At 45.7% G+C, this 18,153-nt stretch overlaps 1 protein-coding gene across 1 annotated transcript in view; it reads right to left on the bottom strand.

Moving 5' to 3' along the window:
* VANGL1 (VANGL planar cell polarity protein 1) overlaps positions 1–18,153 on the bottom strand; it is a 51,623-nt gene that overhangs the window by 11,385 nt on the left and 22,085 nt on the right. The window contains exon 5 of the mRNA XM_051608297.1: positions 1,518–1,651. Coding sequence (XP_051464257.1) covers positions 1,518–1,651 — 134 coding nt within the window. The remainder of the gene's footprint in view (positions 1–1,517; positions 1,652–18,153) is intronic.

Raw genomic sequence — 18,153 nt, 5'->3', positions numbered from 1 at the left:
ACAGGAGAGGACAAGCCAGCTAGTAAGCAGAATGGCATGTCCTGCAGCCAGCCTGGTGAGTGGTTGGGTTTGAATGGTGTGCAGACACCTGTGGGATCTGGAAGCCTTGACTTTCCACACACCAGGCCTCAATGAGAGTGAGCAAACAGCTGGAATGAAAGATTTCACCTCCAGAAAAGTGCAGAGCATGCCTGTTTGCTTCCCCTCTCCAACTCAACTTGTTCTTTCCCACCCGAGAGCTTCTTCACTTCAGACAGCTGGGAACACACAATAAGCAAGTCTGCCTCTCTCCCTCCCCCCTGCCTCCCTTCACCTTTTTTCTGTCAGGATGGGTAGATCTCACTGTAAGGATCAAAATCCCCAGTTAATTTTAGAGGGTCCGGAGTGTGGCATTAAGTTTGGGGAAACATTTAGAATAAGGTCTTTGAAATTTCTGAAGTCACCAAAAATGAAAAAAACAAACCACCAAACAACAAACCAAGCACCAAAAACTAAACCCATAAAGCACTGAAGCTTTGTTGAAGGTAAAACAATTACATCTCATGTTTTTCCATGTGACAGATATTCTTCATATTTCAGTCTCCACACCCTGCACACAGAATGACCCTGCCCAGCTAAGTCCCTTTACCCTTCCAGCTCTCAAAGCCTTTCCATACTATCCTATTCACCAGGATGTGTCTTACATCATCTTGTCACAGGACTTCAGCCATCCTTCACCATAAAAGCTTTCCTACACAACTTCAGCTCTTCCCTCAAAGGAATGTGCACTCCTATAAAGGCTGTGATGGCTGAGCACACCCTGCTTATCAAGTCTAGCTTTCACTGACAGGGTTTAAGAGTGTCAAATGATTGAGTCCAGTTTTCACTGCTTTGAGTGCCCAGAGGGATCCACCCAGCCATCCTCCCACAGCCCTCTTCAAAGCCCAAAAGTTTGAAACAAGTCTGTTGAACGGAAAAGCTCCAGAGGGAGAGCTTCTGCCTCTGAATTTCCATGAACTGCTTAGCATCACGATGACTTGGAAGCACGGCCACAAGTAAGCCAGGCACAGCTATTTACTGCTAAGGCTGCTGCTTCTTTCCACACCAGTATCTACCTCCTTCACTTTCCTGAAGGCTGCCTGTGGAAGTGGCTCAGTGAAGGACTGAGGAGCTCATTTAGGTTAGAAGTTGTGTTTATTGTACTAGCACAACCAAGGAGATGACCCAAAGGCGACAAAAAGCAGAAGCTGCCTAAAACAAGCAGCGGTTCTGAAAAGTGCTTGTCAAGCTGTGTTATAATTAAGCCAGACCTAAAAGTTGGCCGTTTCACCTGGCAAAGACAAAAGTCTTACTGTGGGTTAAACACATCTGTAAAGTCGTCTGGAACTGGCAAACTCAGCCCTGTTAGGAAGATTTCCAGCAAGAGACAAAGATTTGGCAAAGCAAAAAGGTGAGAATGTGTGCATAACAAAGCATAAAGCCAACCCAACCCTTCCCCATCCCACCCAGTCTCTGAGACTACGTTTCACCTCACCTACCATCAACGTTGTAGACTTTCAGGCCAGCCATATGCTTGGCTGCACGGGATTTGGAGGCTGTTAACAAGGCTGGGTTGTAGACTGTGAAATCTCTGTAGTAATTTTCCAGAACCACCAGTGCAGCTCGCTGGATGCTAAGGAGGAAAAAAAAAACAAAACAAAACACAACAAAACCCAAATTGCAAAGCATTATTTTGTTTCCTGAAAATAACTAAGGAAGAAATAGCCACATTATTTGGAAAAGAATTGACACCCACAGAATTGAGCAAGAGCATAACTCTAGGTACTCTCTCTAGGACCTGGAATTTCATATGAGAAGCAAGATAAATGTCTCTGCCGTCACCTCAACAGGAGAATGACAGGAAAACCCCGAACAAGGGCTACATAAACTAAAGCACCAGGCTGCTTACAGTATGGGAAAATAGAGAACCAAAGCTCAGCCTGCCTCAGCAGCAGAGCAGCTGCAATATAGAGACCTTGTCTGGGCTTAAGATCAGAGCACCATGCTGGTTTTGCTGTAGCTGGCCAGCCTAGATGGAGAGACCAGCTCAGGATGGATGCTTTTCCCTTTGAGTCATTTCCAGCCACACCTCCTCAGATCTCCTCCATCTGGGCATTGACAAGAGCCCAATCTCTTCAGTTTTCACAGCAAGATAAGATCAATGCCTGAGGACTGCATGAGGAGGAATTACCTCAGTATTGCTTGTTAAATCCCAGGCAAGGGACAGAATAAGGAGCACTGACACTCCCTTTGAAGGGGATCTCTCTACATAAATTGGTGACACACAGGAGCAAAACGGCACATGCGGCAGCAGCAAAGGCTCGACCCAGAGGTATCTTCCTCTGCAATCATTTTGACAACAGAGACAGACATCCATAGGCACTGCTGCTAACAAATAGGAGAGTATTTCAAAACAAGCCAGAGCTATGGGGTTTTCAAACAGCCAACACACATGCAGGATCTAGGGACATAGCTCTCGCCAGGTTGCTCTGGCTCCATGCTCCAAGCACGGTGTCTGGCTGGCAGCAGCATTCTCAGCAAATCACCAAGATCACCAACTCAGTCAGCAGGAGTTTGCCAGGAATCCACACTTAATTTCACTCTGAACCCACAAAAATTACAAGGGAACTGCCAACACATCTGCTGCCAGTTAATTGTAAAGTTCACACTTACCAACAATGCCTCTCCTAAGGAAAGCAACCAAGTATTCTCACACATGTTACAACACAGGAAGAAAACATTACAAGGATGGTAATGTGGGAAAGTAAGACATGAGCAAATTAAGACCTAAATTCTCAGCACTACCACTGATTCAACAAGCGCTCCCGGAGGACCAATCTATATTTTCCTGTGCCTTGTGCTAATATTAAACTTCTGCGTCACACCCCAGTAATTTAAACACACACACACACACCCTCTGCCATCCTCATTCTCCAGATGCAACCCCCCGCTCCCTCCAGATGAGCAAATTCAGCGTAGATGCCAGCCCATTCACAAGATTCTGAGAAAGAAGAACAAAACCAGACTTGTCCACTGTGTACCTTTATCTTCAGTACTATGGTACAGAGCCACATATTTCATTAGCTGTGTAACTTCAACAGGGTGAATTTAGCTTTTGAAGCAAATTCCATCTTAGGACTGTTTGGTGGGGTCTTTCATATCCAACTAGAGCATCTTAAATAAGCTTCACCTCTCAGGTACTAATCCTTCATATGTCCTCATATCAGTTTTGTTAAAAGCAACTGCATTTAAGCACTCAGCTACTGATATGGAATAAAAAGCCACTGTTTAATCAAGGAAATAATCATCCTTTAAATGAGGTAGTACACACTGACCCACTGCCACACACATGTAGGCCCTGACACAGAAAAAGTGAAAGCCAGGTGATTTCTCCCTGCCAAACTTGTGATTTTTACTGTGAACTTGCTGCAGCTTAAACACAAAATTTCATAAAAGAAGTCATGTGGCAGCAGCACATATTCCCCCTTCTGACTACATTCAAGCATGACTGAGTTTTTCCATGTCTGCTTCCCAGGAAGGTGAAACTCCATAGAGTTTCATCAAATGCAACATTTGGAAAACTAGGATCAACTGAAAACAAGAAGATAAAAATGAACAGAGTTATACACTGCTCTCATTTCAAGCAGCATTGGGACTTCCATCCCAGCAGTGTGAAATGTTTGGGAGGTGCTCCATTGACCAGCTAACTCTATTAGGATGAAGCACAACACATCACAGGAGAGAATTATTTATTTTAATACACACACATTTTCCCTGGATGCCATAGAGAACATTATCATCAGGATGTCAGCTTCACCCACCCACTACCCCTTCCACCCTCTCACTATATAAAGCTACCAATTCATTGGCACATGCACCCAAAATCCAAACATGATAATGGTTGCAATAAGCCCTTAAAATTAAAGCCCAGCTGTTTTTTGCTGATGTAAATCCAGTACAGGCTCAGTCCCACATATGAGACACCCCAATCACACAGAAGGTCCACTCTCTTGGGAAAGAACTGCAATTAATCAGTTTCCCAAATTTCTACTAGCTCGTTTCTGTCTCCTACATAGTCCATCCTAAGCATGGCAGGTTAGGAATACAGCTAGACTGCAACTCTTCAAATTCTCTTTTAAAGAAAAGAAAAAAAATAATAATTAAAGAGAAGATGCTGCGGACAAGAAAATTACAAGGGTCACAGTAATTAGCAACAGTGAGGAAAAGGCTGAATCAGAGCCTTCTGGGCTGTGTTGCTCAACCTCTTCATCCACATCAAGGGGAAGCCTCACCCTGCACAGCACAGGACAGCCAGCCCTGCCCCATGAGGGAGCTGCAAAGCAACAAGAAACACCCTCCACCCCCAATTCCCTGAACAGGCTCAGCCATCACAAGCCCGGCAGAAAGGCACCCAACACACTTGTGCAACACAACGTGCCAGGAGGAGGCCAAGCAAAGCAGCATCCAGAGCAGCCCCGAGGAACCAGGAGGAGCAAAGCAAGACGCTAAGGAAGCCTGCTGCCTCCCCAAGAGAAACACGGTTTTTCGGGACTTTCCAGTGCAGGGCAGCCCCTCTGCTGCCTCGCAAGGAGGGCAAAGTGGCAACACCAAGCCTCCTCTCCACCCACACGCCAGCTCCGATGGGAATGGAAGCTGGCAACCATCCCAGAGCCCGCTTCCTTGCAGCAGCGTCTCAGGAGGAGTTCAGCGCCATGTCGGCCGCTGCATTCGTTCCCCCTGCACTCCAGCAAACTGAGGCTTTCCCTGGGTTTAGGATTTGAAAAGAATGGGGAGAGGCAGGAAGAAAAACGAACAGAAAGTTTCAATACTTAATCGCCCGTTTGGAGAGGGTCAGACTGAGGATCCTCCTCGTGTCCTCTTGCTCAGGCCAGTGGCCTACTGAAAAACCAGTTTTCCTTATAGGCAGTATCAGTAGACTCTATGTTTTGCATAGTGTTTTGTGTGGTTGGAGGGTTGTTTTTTTTTAATTATTAGTAGTATTATTATTACTACCCTGAAGAAGGCCACATCACAGCATGCTGCCAAGAAGGAAAGCAAACAAGCAGATCCAACAGAAGAGCAGGGTGCCTCAGTGGCATCTGGCAGCAAAGAAATGCAGAGTCCTTTACAAACAGTAATGAATTAACTTTTCCAGGGCATCCAAGGAAGTGGAGGAGGGGAATATGTGACACAAAGGCAGCAACTACGGCCAATTTTTTTTCTTTTCAAAAGGTAAGTCAAACAGTTTTGCCTGAATGCTTGTTGCTGCATTTTTATATTTGTTGCTGGGATTTTGATATTTGACATATTGCCATACTCTGCAGGCTCAGAGGCCGTTTTTGGCTTTGTATCTGCCTACACAGCTAAACCAACACTTGAAACTGTCTGCTTTAGAGGATTTCCAGGAAAACGAGCCAGTGCTGTACTGAACCAAGGCACAAGGAAAGAAGCCTGTTTATATAATCAAAATACTGGCTTTGGGCCGTGACAATTTCTAGAAAAATGGTTTTGAGTCTTCTGAAGTGGTGGGAAAGGGTTAGTAAAAAAGAAAACAAGGAGGCGGGGGGGGGGGGGGCTGAAGAGATTGAAGCCACACCCCTATGCTCAAAGTTGCCATTGGACACACTAGGCTCAAACCCAGCAGGCTGCAGCAGCCCTCGTTCACATGGTTTTAGCTGTTTCAAGCTTTCCTGCTAAGCTAGAAATGTAGCCTGTCATGGTACTATACCAACCATCACCTAGACTATGTTAATCATCAAAGGCAGAGGAGTGCCTCATGCTTTTGCAACAGATACAAATATAAATACAGAACCAGTAAGAGCTGCTTGCTACCAGAGCACCCACTTTCCTACCTTGCTATGGATGCAAACCCTGTAGCACGAGACTTTAGAGTGAGCCACACACCTAAAATCCACAGGCATACTCAGAGAGACCCGATCACTGCTGTGCTAATTGAGGGATGAAGCCTAGGGGTTATTTAATCACATCATTTCCAACACACATTCCTCCCTCCTAACAACATTTTATGTTCTCTAAAGCAGCATCAAAACAAGCCAAGGTCTCTGGGCACACAAAATACATACCACAGCCAGTTGAGAAGCTTTGGCTCCTCAAAAGAGTTGAGCAAGGATTGCACAAAGCAACCTTCCACACAGAGCTGGCTTTGCCTTACTGGTTGTGTCCAGCCTACAACTGCATCAAGCTTAGCTGCTGCAAGAGATGCTGAGGTCTCCTGGAGTGCTGAGCTACTCAACAACAGCAGTTCTTACTCTCTAGCAGTGCTGTCAGCTCACATCCAACACACCTGTAAAACTTCTGCACTTTCCCAAAAGTGCCCTACAGCAAGATGTCCTTCCCAGAAAACCCCTTTTCCTTCACATACTCTTGATAGGAGCAGAGCTGCACTCAAATTCCTGATCCTTCATCATGCTTGACTGCTTTCCTAAAGCAGAATCACCAAGACTGAAGCTTTGGAAATAAAACTGGACATTGATAACTGAAATTAAAATGCTTCCCACACCCAACATCCCTGCTGAAAACAGTTACAGAAGGTATTCCCACCAGCCTCTACGCAGGTTTGCTACACTGCTCTGCCTACCATAGCTAAGGGTGAGGCAAACACAGGCTGCCCAGACTGATGCTCTCCAGACAGCACTGACATGCAGAGACCATCTCTTACTAGTTGGCAGAGCATGAGGAATTTGGTCCTTGCTGTTCTTCCCAAGCAGCACCTTGAAGCAAGGCTCCCAAGAAGGCTGAGACCACGCAGTAGCACCAATGCCTTAGCAACAGTTACGTCCTCTCCAGCAAACAGAGCCAGAGTTAGATGCCAGCAGAGATGCCAAGACAAGGCACTCTTGCAGCTGTGGCTAAACAAGCAGAGCAGAAAAATGCCTTTTGATCATGGCAACTACAACAGCATTTCAGTCCGGCAGAGTCAAGAGAACAAGACCGCAGGCCCTAGGAACAGGAAAACCACGTTTTCTTGTCAGACAACCACAACTGAAGTCTCTACTTGGCTAAGGCAGCCAAGTGCAGTCCTCACCCTGCCCAGAACTAGCACCCAGCAACTGAGACACAGTGGGTTTGTTTTAGATACCCAGCTTCTGGCATTTGGTCAGGCAGGTAGGAGAAATTGCAAGGTCAAGCCTTTATGGAGAGAGGGAAGGAAACCTCAGCATAGTAACAGGTTGTCACTGTGATGGCAGCACAGCTGCTGTCCCCAAGGAAGCAAACATCCATCCATTAATGGTGCAATCTATACAGAGCCCAAATCACACACACACGGTTTGTCCCACAGTTTTGAAGGAACCAGTCCTCATCTGTTCTCTCCCCTCACAGCCTTTTTAAAAACAAACAAAACAACAAAGAACAGAATTTTAAGTGTGTGCCTATGTCCCCCAACACTGGACATCTGAACAATTGTCGTGTGAATGTTTTAAGTTTTAGGACAACATCAGCCTAGTTTCTAGCTGCAGATCTCCCCATTTCTGCCCTGCATGGTCCAAGACACAGTGTTCTCCAACACACACACACTCTACTCCAAGTCTCATGTTTTGTGAGAAAAAGAACCAGAATCAATACACCAGCTGAGCAATAAAGTAGTTTGCTTCTGATGCAGAAGGGTTTTCATTGCACAGATTTTCTGAATGAGAAGGGGAGAGAATTATTTTTTGGGTTGTTTTTTTGTTTGTTTTGTTTATTTTCCTCAATAGCAGCCTAGCCAAAACCCTCCAGTACAGAAGAAAAAGGAAAGGACCCCTATAAGTCTACTACTAGTGTTGATGTTATGTTCTAATCTTTTTATTTGGAAGGGATGCTGTTAGTAGAGAAATGGGAGCTTTTAAACTAGGATTTTACAGGAGGGTATGACCAAACTTTGGGGAAAAAAAATAATCCACTCCTTTATGTCGTACAACCCAAACAAGCTAGTTATTAAGCCTCCCTGAAGAACCCTGTAAAAGTATTTCCAGACAAGTACTAAGAAGATACTGCTACAGATGTACAGTGTTACGTTTTAGCAAGCAGCTATAAAACCCCAGTAAACCCACAGGCATGCTCCCACTGCAATTCTCCATCTGAAAAAGTTTCCAGTGTGATACTTCAGGAACTTAACTGGTCTTCAGGGTACCAGCACATGGGCTGAACATTTTTCCCCAGTCACCTTTATCGGTAGGACTCCATCTTTCTATGAAAGTATTCCCAGCGGCTGCACTGCCCTCGCTTCCACTTCCAACAGCTGAAGGTGGCAGCTAGTATAGATAGTCAGGACAAAACCTCAAGACACTAGTGGCAATATATCATGAAGAGAAGGAGGACAGCACAATCCACTCACTAGAAGAATGGTCCAAAAGGTCCAATAATGCCATTTACCAGGAAGAGAGAGTCACTGAGTTGAGGTGAGATACTGAGGCAGCACCACAGTTCATTTCCTCAGTAACAGTGATCATTTCATTTCATGGTATAGTGCCAAGGGAGGCAAAGATAATAGGGACCCCTGCTATCCCTGATATCATATTCAACAGATAGAAGACTAAATAAGCTACAAAAGCCTAATGCAAGTTTTAGAAACAATGGAGGTCCCCAAGCACCAGAAGGGCTTCCTATAGGAGACAGGGGACTCTTTCCACAAAGGAGGAAATACTTCAGCCCTTCAGCCAGACTGAGCCTAAGCTTCTTCTCAGGTTCCCTGTATGCAGTTCTAGGACACCTTATTGCAAGGGGTCAGCCTAGGTAACCAGAAAGGCTGTCTTCCAGCCCCCTCACAGCACAGCAAAGGGCAGTCTGTTAGCATGCGGCAAAGGTACGTTGCCCTGATTACCTCAGCCCATCCACTGGGACGCGTACGTGAGCGTACAACAAGAGCAGTTTCAGGGGCTGCATTTGAAAGAGCAGCTTGTGAATGCCTGAGCACGCAGCACGACGAACCTCTCCCCCAGAAGGCTGAGGAAGCCAGCTGCCAGGAGAGCAGGCTCCAAAGCAAACCACTCGCATCCTCCTACGCCAAGACCGCCTCTCCAAGGTGAACAGTGTGTGTGGGGGTTGTTGTCAAGCACTTACCATGCAGGTACCTAGCAGAACCACAAAATCCAAATGGTATATAGCTCATGGATTTGCCAGTGGACAACAGCAGCTTTCAGGCACTAACAGCTCGGGCTGGATCTCAACCAGTTCCTCAGACACCAATAACCACACACAGATACCCCAACAGCTCTCAAACCAGAGAAAAACACTTCCCTTTGATCATATATAACGCACCACCTTCTCATCAAGCAAAGAGTGAGCCCTTGCTTCCAGCACCTCCATTGCCCCAGGATCTGCTGCAACACCGAGAAAGAAAGATGAGAGCAAAGGAGCTGCCCATGCCCAGCCATGTATAGACCACGTCCCAGACACCTACAGTAACCAAACCAACACCTGGCTAGACATCCACACCACAAACTCAGCCCAGCGCCCTCAGGAGCCAGCAGGAATGGAACTGATCTGGACAGCAGCAGCTACTGGATCCATGTGCTAGAGCCCAGAAATGGGTTTTCCAAGCGCTCTGCCAGGATGCCACACAGTCTGCCTCCCTGCCATGGTTTTGCAAAGTGGTGGCTTATTCTCAAAGGAGCCAGTCAGAATACTAACTTACTTATTTAGGAGAAAAAATAAAACTAACTACTGTCTGCTCACACTGAAGCAAAACCAAAGCTGTGAAAGGCTTCTTTTATCTGTTGAGCAAATTGGCAGGTTGGGAAGGAGGGCAGTGAGAGAAGAGCACAAAGGGGACAACTTCAGTGAAAAGATGATGGAAGGAAGCTGCTGCTGAGCTGTCCCCTAAACTTGAAAGGCACAGCAGGTACAGGCACACCACACAGATGCAGGTGCTGACAGAGAAGGGTCAAGCCAGCTTTTCCAGGCACCTGTGGGTGTTGCATCCAGCTGGCAGCAGCCCACACGGGCTCAACTTGTCCGCACCCAACTCAATACAGATCCACAAGCAATTTGAGAGTCAGGGACACTGCTGAAGTCAGTCTTATGGGTAACATCTCCATAGCTGAGCAGATTATTGAGGCCAATGAGCCCTGTGGGAGGAGACCCACACGACTCAAGATAAAAATTTAAAAAGTCTCATCTCCCAGCCAGCAACCTGCCTCACACCAAGCCCCAAACAATAAGCTGCCATGGGGTACACTGTATCCAGCTCTGCACACCTTAAGGGATGTGGCCTGACACATGAGACCTGTCCCTCATGTTTGGGCCACAGCTGGTCCCCTGTAGGCCTGCTAGGCAGGGGAGGAGAAGCAAGGACTTGATCCTCTCCTTTATCCAAGCTCAGTGGAGGAGCACACCTTTGCAGACTGAGCCATGCAGCACCCAAGACGGCTCCTGCTCTGTAGGCAGACTGCAGCCACACAGTGCACAACCTGTCTCCTCACACAGGCAGCAGCAGGACCACTTTCAATGAAACCATCACCTTCAATGAAACCAACACTACCATGACCGGATGCTGTCCCGCCTCTTTCCCTCTGCCCATCACATCTTTCTGCTGCTAACACAAGACTTTGCAACCCTTAAGGACTAGAAGGGCAGCTAAGAAGACTGGCAGAAATTGAGCTGAGCTAAATAATCCAGGAAGAAAGATACACATGCAAGCTATAAAGCTACATAAATAATAGAGATATAAATTACTAGTTCCACCATTCAGATACCTGTGCAACCAGAAAAGATTTCTCTGGGAGGAGTGAGGGAGGATCAGACACTTGACAAGGTATTTTTTTTTTTAAGCAGCATTAATTTAAAAAGTGATGTGAAACTGTGATGAAACATTTGTGTAATTGAGGGGTGCACTGAGTATTTATGAGGGAGGCTTAACCTCTTTCAAAATTTTCTACGCACTTGATGTTATGTTTAGGATTTAAGGAGTTTCAGACAAGTCAGGGAGGACAGGACAACACCAAGGTGCACTTTATCTCTGAACACGGGAGCTGGGAGCAAGACCAAGAGCTTACCCTGCATGCAAGAGTGAAACAGGCACTTAGTGCAGACATCTAAGGGATGAAATACCAGACTCCCCTGAGCTCCAAGACACCATCAGCCTCCAAATCGAGATTGTGCCCTACTCAAGCACCTAGGAACCTTGCAGCAGCCAGTAATACATGGTATCCCACACTACCCCTTCCAGTCCCTGAGAGCAGCATAACCTGCAACAGTGATGCATTCACAACATACATGTATGTTCTGCCTCTGACGAGTCTGAGTCACAAAAAAAAAAAACAATTTAAAAATATGCAGGATCTGGCAGGTATGGCAAGAAGTCTGTAACAATCTCAACATTTTCAAAAGGTAATTTAAAGCCTGACCATGCATCAAATAACGCTAGAGTCTTTAGACAAGGAATTCTTCAAGTTACATTAATAGTTATGAAGTAACTAAGGGTGGGGTGGGGGTTTTAAGTGAAGGCTAAGAAATGCAACTTTAATTCCAAGGAGAGAACAGGAAGAAAGTATTCAAATCTTCTACTGGCAGCAAAATTTCATTGCTGTAATAGAGCTTTACAATTAAGACGCTGCTGCCATCAAACAGCAGTATTCAGCTCTTGTTCCAACAGCAGCCTAGTAGGGTGCTCCCTCAGGAAAGAGGACCACCTCTTACTTGGTCCCCAGCCGGGGACAGATTAATGCAGCAAGGTTTTGAATGAAGTTTGACATTTGGGGCAATACAACAGCTTCAGCTTCTTCTAGGATTTCTCTCACAATACCTTGGAACATTATTTACCTGCAAGCCTACACAGAGGCCTGAAAAGGCAGCATCAATAGTAACAGCTAGCAGACCCTGGCACACAGAGGACTGTCAGCTCTCAAACTACAGCCCAGCTCTCCCTGCACAGCATCCCTCAACCACAGGGCATCCCCCACCCAGCTGCACCCCAGCAGGCCTCGCACAAGCAAGAGCCTCCTTATTTTGAAACCAGCACCCAGCATCCCTGGGGTGGCAGGGATACGGCCTGTGGTTCCAAGCTGAGCACCAAAAAGCCACCCCCAAACATGCAGATGACCCTCTGCCAGGACTTTGGGAATGCAAGCCAGTTGTCTGCCCCCAAACCACAGCTAAGGTCCTTAACTGCTGTGCCAAGAGCCTGCACTGCTGTCAGCTGGGGACTAGCTCTCCCCAGACCATCAGCTGAGGTCCCCACTTGACATAAACTGCACAAGGGGAGTTTCAGCACAGGGGTTAATTTAAGGGGAGCGAGTGCTGGAAGGAGAATCAAGTTATAAGTAAAAATACTGCCCTCAGTTTTGTGAGGAAAAAAAAAAAAAGTCCTTTCACTACTAGCCAGCTCCCTATTAACTCTCCCTTACTCCTTCAAGGTAGGGTCAGGAATTAGATTCCAGTTTTCTTGGACATATTACTTGATTGTTCTGTATAAAAACTATAAAACTCACAATTTCTTAACACTTTTAATGAAAAGTGAGCCTCTTCCACTACCCTAAAGGACACACAGCTCACTCCTTTGCAGAGTATTTGTTTTTCATCATTCACCACAAGAAACAGATGTCAAAGGTTGAAGTGGTGGATTTTTTTTATATATATTTTATTTTTTTTTTTTTTTTTTTCAGCATTTGAAGATAAAAGTAACTTCATAACCACAAAATTTGCTCAGCAGCTTAGGGAGACCATCTGTCTCTGTGGGTGGTACACACAGGAGATTTGGAGGGCATCAACAGCAGGAGAAAAGAAATTGCATGACAAGCCCCTCAAGTACAGGGCAAGCTGATGAGAGTGCTGTTCTTGTACTTCTGGGCAGTGCTGATTTTGAAAGACAAACTAACAAGAGAAATCCCTGCAGATGAAGCCAATGGCATTTCCTCCACACCATCTCTTTCAGAAGGATGAAGCTTAGCAGGTCCCCATCAGGAAGCAAGTAATACCATACTTAGCCAGGGGGGTTAATAATTGACAGTGGGCCCTTCACTTACAAGTAGGCTTGTAAGCTTTTAAAATATCAAGTATTCAAAAAATGTGAGACTGCTCCAGGGTATAACAATCACCCTGCACCGCTTGCCATTGCTGCCTGGTGCATTTGCAGGAGCACAATACCAGTGGTACCTGGGCTGTGGTCTAGCACACTCAACTCCATGCTCCTTCTCGTGAAAAGAATAGGTGCTTTGTACACAGGAGGCAGTGGGGATGATAAAAAAAATCAAGAAAAGCATATGCAGAAAGGCAAGAGACTAGGAAAACATACTCCTTTTCAGAAAAGTAGAGCCCTCCCAGGTTTTGGAGACAGGCTTTACAACATCAGAAACTCCCAGATGAGTTGTACATGTAGTCAGATACTGACAGTCCATCCTAGACTTTCCCCTTCCCTCTAATGAGAAGCACCTGGCACTCCTGGAGTCTGCTGTTCACTACTGTCACAAATAAACACCCTCTTAATGAGGTGTAGCTTTGACCTAAGTAAGATGTCCTATCTGGTCTTTGCTGACAACACACCCCATGCACCATCAGACAGACCCTCATAAAACAGAACAAGGCACTGTTCCCATAACTCATCTGGAGCATCAAAGGAGACTGCTCCCTGCTCAGCAGGCAGTAGCACAGAGTGGTGGTTTTTTTTCAGAGGCTACTGGAAAACTTCCTTCTGCAATTCCACAGGTACCCTCACAGCAAGAACCACGTTCTGCAGCACCATCCTCCTGGAGGCGAGGCAGCAGACAAAGGCAGGAGGTATGGCCTGTGACTAAGAATGACTAAGAATGCGGTTGGAAGTCTTTCCCCATTAAGTCACTATCAGTTCAGCCCCAAGTCAGAGCTTCCTTCCCAACTCCATGGCACGGGGTTTTTGAAGGCTGTTAATGCTCAACTGCCTATGCCACTAAAGATGTGTACAGAGAGCTCTGCAAGCTCAGGAATGGGAGGAGCATAGAGAAACAAGCCAGCTGCAGAGATGATGAGTTGCAAAAAGGTGGCTGTAAACACCCTATCATGTGAAGTGCTGCTGGAAAGACATTGCCTTGGAGGTCACAAGTCTGACACCTTTCAGAGCTAAAGAAGCTGCGCTGGAGCAGACAGCTCAGCTTCTTCAGGAGCTTCACACTTGCAGATGCAATTAGCACACATTTAGCTGGCTATCCCAGAACTTCTTGGGAGGAGAGACTATTTAATGCTGGTAGTCCTCAGGTTTGGTGATGGGGAGGGGGAAGGGACAGTCATACAAATGCACATCAGGGTGCCTTATACAGATTTCAGGACAGAAAATATGCATTCAGGAATGAAGTGAATTCCACACAGGCTCGAGGCTTTGGCAACAGAGCTTCTCTGCAAAGTCACCGGTGTGTGGCACATACTGTCCTAGGAAGCTCCAGGAATCAAGGCAGCAGGACAGTTAATAAGATGTTTTACTACAGAGCAAGATAAAAACTCATCAACTCAGTCTCTTTCATCACAGTGTTTATCACTATGGAAGATGGTGACAGTTGAAGAAACCTGAAGAAGAAAGGAGGGTCAGTGCAATTCCTTTAGTCCCTGGGAAGGCAGGCCAAGCAAACTGCACACAGGGTAGAAGGAAGAGCGTACAAGCCCAGAGTGCCGGCAGCAGGATTTAGCTGCACAGGTACAGCACTGCACCAGTGTGCACCAATTCTTCTTCTGCAGTTCCACTTCTGACCATCAGACTAAAAATGGAAGGAGCCCACAGGTGCATGGGATCAGTCACACTAGGAACAACCAATGCAATTAGACACACATTATGAAGTTCCTTCACCATAAACCAACAATATTTCAGCAGCTCCCACCTAAAAAGCAGGAGATTCAGCTCTCTAAACCCAGGGTTAAGCTAGAAACAGGAAAAAAAAAAAAAAAAGGTGTCTATATGCCATGGAAGCTTTATTTTTGGGCAGGAGGGAGATTTTAGAATAGCACAACCTATACAGAAGTGTTGACAACTCCAGGCAAGAGGCTCTGAACAGTTCAAACGTTGACCAGGTGTTTATTAGAAAAATTTCACCCTTGATAAGGGAAGAATATTTGAGCAACAACTCATTGTTGCAAGATCAGATGTGCAAGGCTTACAAATGCAGGCTGGAGCACGAAGAAGCTTATTCCCACTCCTTAGCCCTCAACACACACCCTCACTGGGGAACACCACCTCAGTGGCATCAAGAGAGACAGACAAGAGAGGCGTGCTCATTAGATTAGATCAGCAAACTGACAGACTGAGATCAGTTTTACAAGCAATCAGTTCAGCAGATACTAAACTGCCAGCCAAAAACAGCTGGGTCAAAAGTGGCATCAGCTTCCACCCTGCAATCTGTTTCAGCTCTGGTTTGTATTAAAGGTAAGGTCTCAAGCACAACTAAGAAACAGCTACTCTGCTGCCTCCAGTTCAGCTGGGAGACAGGCTGAACGTTTTCCCCTTCCACAAAACATGTATGCATCTACTTTGTTTTGTGAGCACACACAAGCCATGAAATTTCTCAGTAGGATACCAATAGGGAAGGTAAAGAGCCTTCAGAGAGAGGTACCTATTTTCAGGAAACAGCTGCTCCCTTCCTGGATTTTTAAACCACAGTTCAGCAAACATCCATCCAAAAGCAGATCGGTAACAAGGGTACAGGCAATGCTCTAACAGACTTTTTCCATACAGAAATGTTATTTCTGATTACTAAGCTTTTGTTGACAGACAGAGAACAACAACCAGTTTACAGCCATCTGTAAAAACTGTACCCTGATTTCAAAGAGCTCCCCACTGGCTTCCCAGACAGCTGGTTCACAAAGGCAAGCCCATGCCAGGGAAGACAGAAAAGCAGACTGAAGCTCTCAGTACTTCATACAGGGAAACACATGATGAACTATAATGACTCTGCTCCTCATATCCTTACTGCAAGGATGTGCAAAATGGGGCAGAAAGGTCCACTCTCAGACATTCCTAACCTTAGAAAACCAAGACTACACTGGAGCCCAACATTCAGTCTATGTGTAAGATCAGTAATTACCACATACGTTTGAAGCCATTCGTTTTCTTGAGCTGTCTAGACTAGCAAAGCTCTAGGGTGGGGAAAAAGTAGTCACCAGAAAAGGAGTATGTTTAGCATCCTAAATACAGAAAAGGAGGGTTTTCTCCAGCAAAAGCATTCCTACACAGTTTGAGCCATCTAGAAGGTATTGAACTCTGACAGGTGCCATCAGTACCTCTATCCATAGGGACAAACCAAAGCCTCAGCTGCAGATCCAAGACAGAACTATCAGCCTTTCAACTGACAAGCTACCTACTGTCACTCTCCCCCACCTCTGTTTCCCTTTGTTGTTGCTTTCTCGCCAGCCTCCCCACCCAATCTCTGGCATTTTCCCAGGCTTGACCTTTCTTGACCTACTTTATTCCCTGCTCTTTACCCATACATACCCCCATAAAGCATTCCCCTGGCCTGACAACCCTTCCTACCAGAAGCAGCAGAGCAGTCAGTGAGCTGAGACTTGGCACCATATTCACTAGGACTTCAATTTAATTTTTACCTCCCCTCCAAGCTCCTGAATCAATGCCAAAGGGAATGCACATTTTGGCAGACAAGTCTCTCAGAAGAAAAGATACAGCCAAAGTGCTGGGGGTGGGACCAAGCCAGCCTATTAATAGGTTGATTGTAATAGGAGTTTGGGGAACTACTCCCAAATATGCTCACCCTCCTGGACTGAGGGCCCTCAGGGGTGGAGTGGAATACCTAACTCAGCACTTTTAACTTCTTTGCTGTGTTTGGAGCCAGGGAGGGTGGAAAATCCTGTCTGTACCCTGCCTGGCAAAAACATGGTTTTCCAGAAGGGTGGCTGAGCTATTGTTTTCTTCTCTTCTCCCCTAGAAAGCCCATTTTCCTCATAATTAAACAGCAAATCCCGCTGCCTCATCAGAAAAGACCTAGAATTTTAAAGCTTACACCTCAGATTATAAAGGCTGATAGCAACAATTTTCCTGTGGAAAATGCAGTTTGTCCAAGAACAAGATAAGATGTCTCAATAGCCTTCTCTCCAGAAGCTTCTCTGGAGCACACTGGGGTGTTGGGGAAGAGACACTCATGGATAGCCAGGGAGCAAAACTTTTAAGATCTTTGGAAAGCACAAAGAGGGCAAAACACGGATTGAGGGAGCAAGTTTTTTACTTCAGGAGGCAGTCAGACTGTGATAACATTCAAAGCATAGGACCACAATCCACAGCCTAGGACCCCTTTAGAAGTGCCAGGATGAGGCAAGCATGCATGGTGGCAAATGAAGAGCTGAGAGGCCTCAACAAGTTAGTATATGCTTACTCCATCATAGCTAAAACCACATCTCCAGCTCACCCACAAGGCTGCTTCTCCAGTCTTCCTGAATAATCCAAACTGTCCTTGCACGTCTCCACATTTTCCCAACAACAGACCTCCCTTTCCAGCCCCATGCCTCAGGCAGAGAGCCAGCCATAGGCAGAAGGCAGCCTCTTGTGACCCTGACTGACATTTCACTGACAAGCATGCCAAGACCTTTATGGAAAGCTTGCAAAATCATGCTGCAAAGATATTCAAAAGTTCCTAAACTTTTTAATAGTTTACATAAACGTCTCTCAATTCTAAGCCTTTAGAAGCTGAAGGAGACACCAACTACATTTGCTTCTTACAGTGTTTGTCACATTGGGGCCACACACTGTATCAAGATGAGCAGCTCTTACCATTTACACACAATTAACTCTCCCAGTTGCTAGTAGCAAGAGTGGAGAATTAACTCTCCCTTAGATGGGAGATGCTTGGCCATTGATCAAATCTAGACAGTTTTAACCTTTGCATCACTAAAGACAGAAAGACACTCAGGCTTCAAAACACACATCAATAGTCATCTGTCAGAAACTAAGGAAAAAGAAACACTAGTTTACCATTATTAGACATGCTTGACAGGACTCCTCTGTATCACAAGAACCCAAAGCTTCTACATGTTGTATGGTTTGGATTCAATATGCCAAAGAAAACTGCAATTAGCTTCCCAACAAACGAAAAGTTATTAATTCTTTGTACATCTCAGATGTCACCCTATGATTTAGAAATCGCTGTCCTCTCATCACCCAAGGCATTTCAAAACCTCGCTGCAAAGAGAGAATTGGAGGGAACACTGTTTTTAACACATGTGCTATTAAAT

The sequence above is a fragment of the Apus apus genome, chromosome 1, assembly GCF_020740795.1.
Source record: "Apus apus isolate bApuApu2 chromosome 1, bApuApu2.pri.cur, whole genome shotgun sequence".
NCBI classification, from domain to species: domain Eukaryota; kingdom Metazoa; phylum Chordata; class Aves; order Apodiformes; family Apodidae; genus Apus; species Apus apus.
Note: the sequence above shows the minus strand (reverse complement) of the source record. Positions and strands in the feature narration are given on the sequence as shown.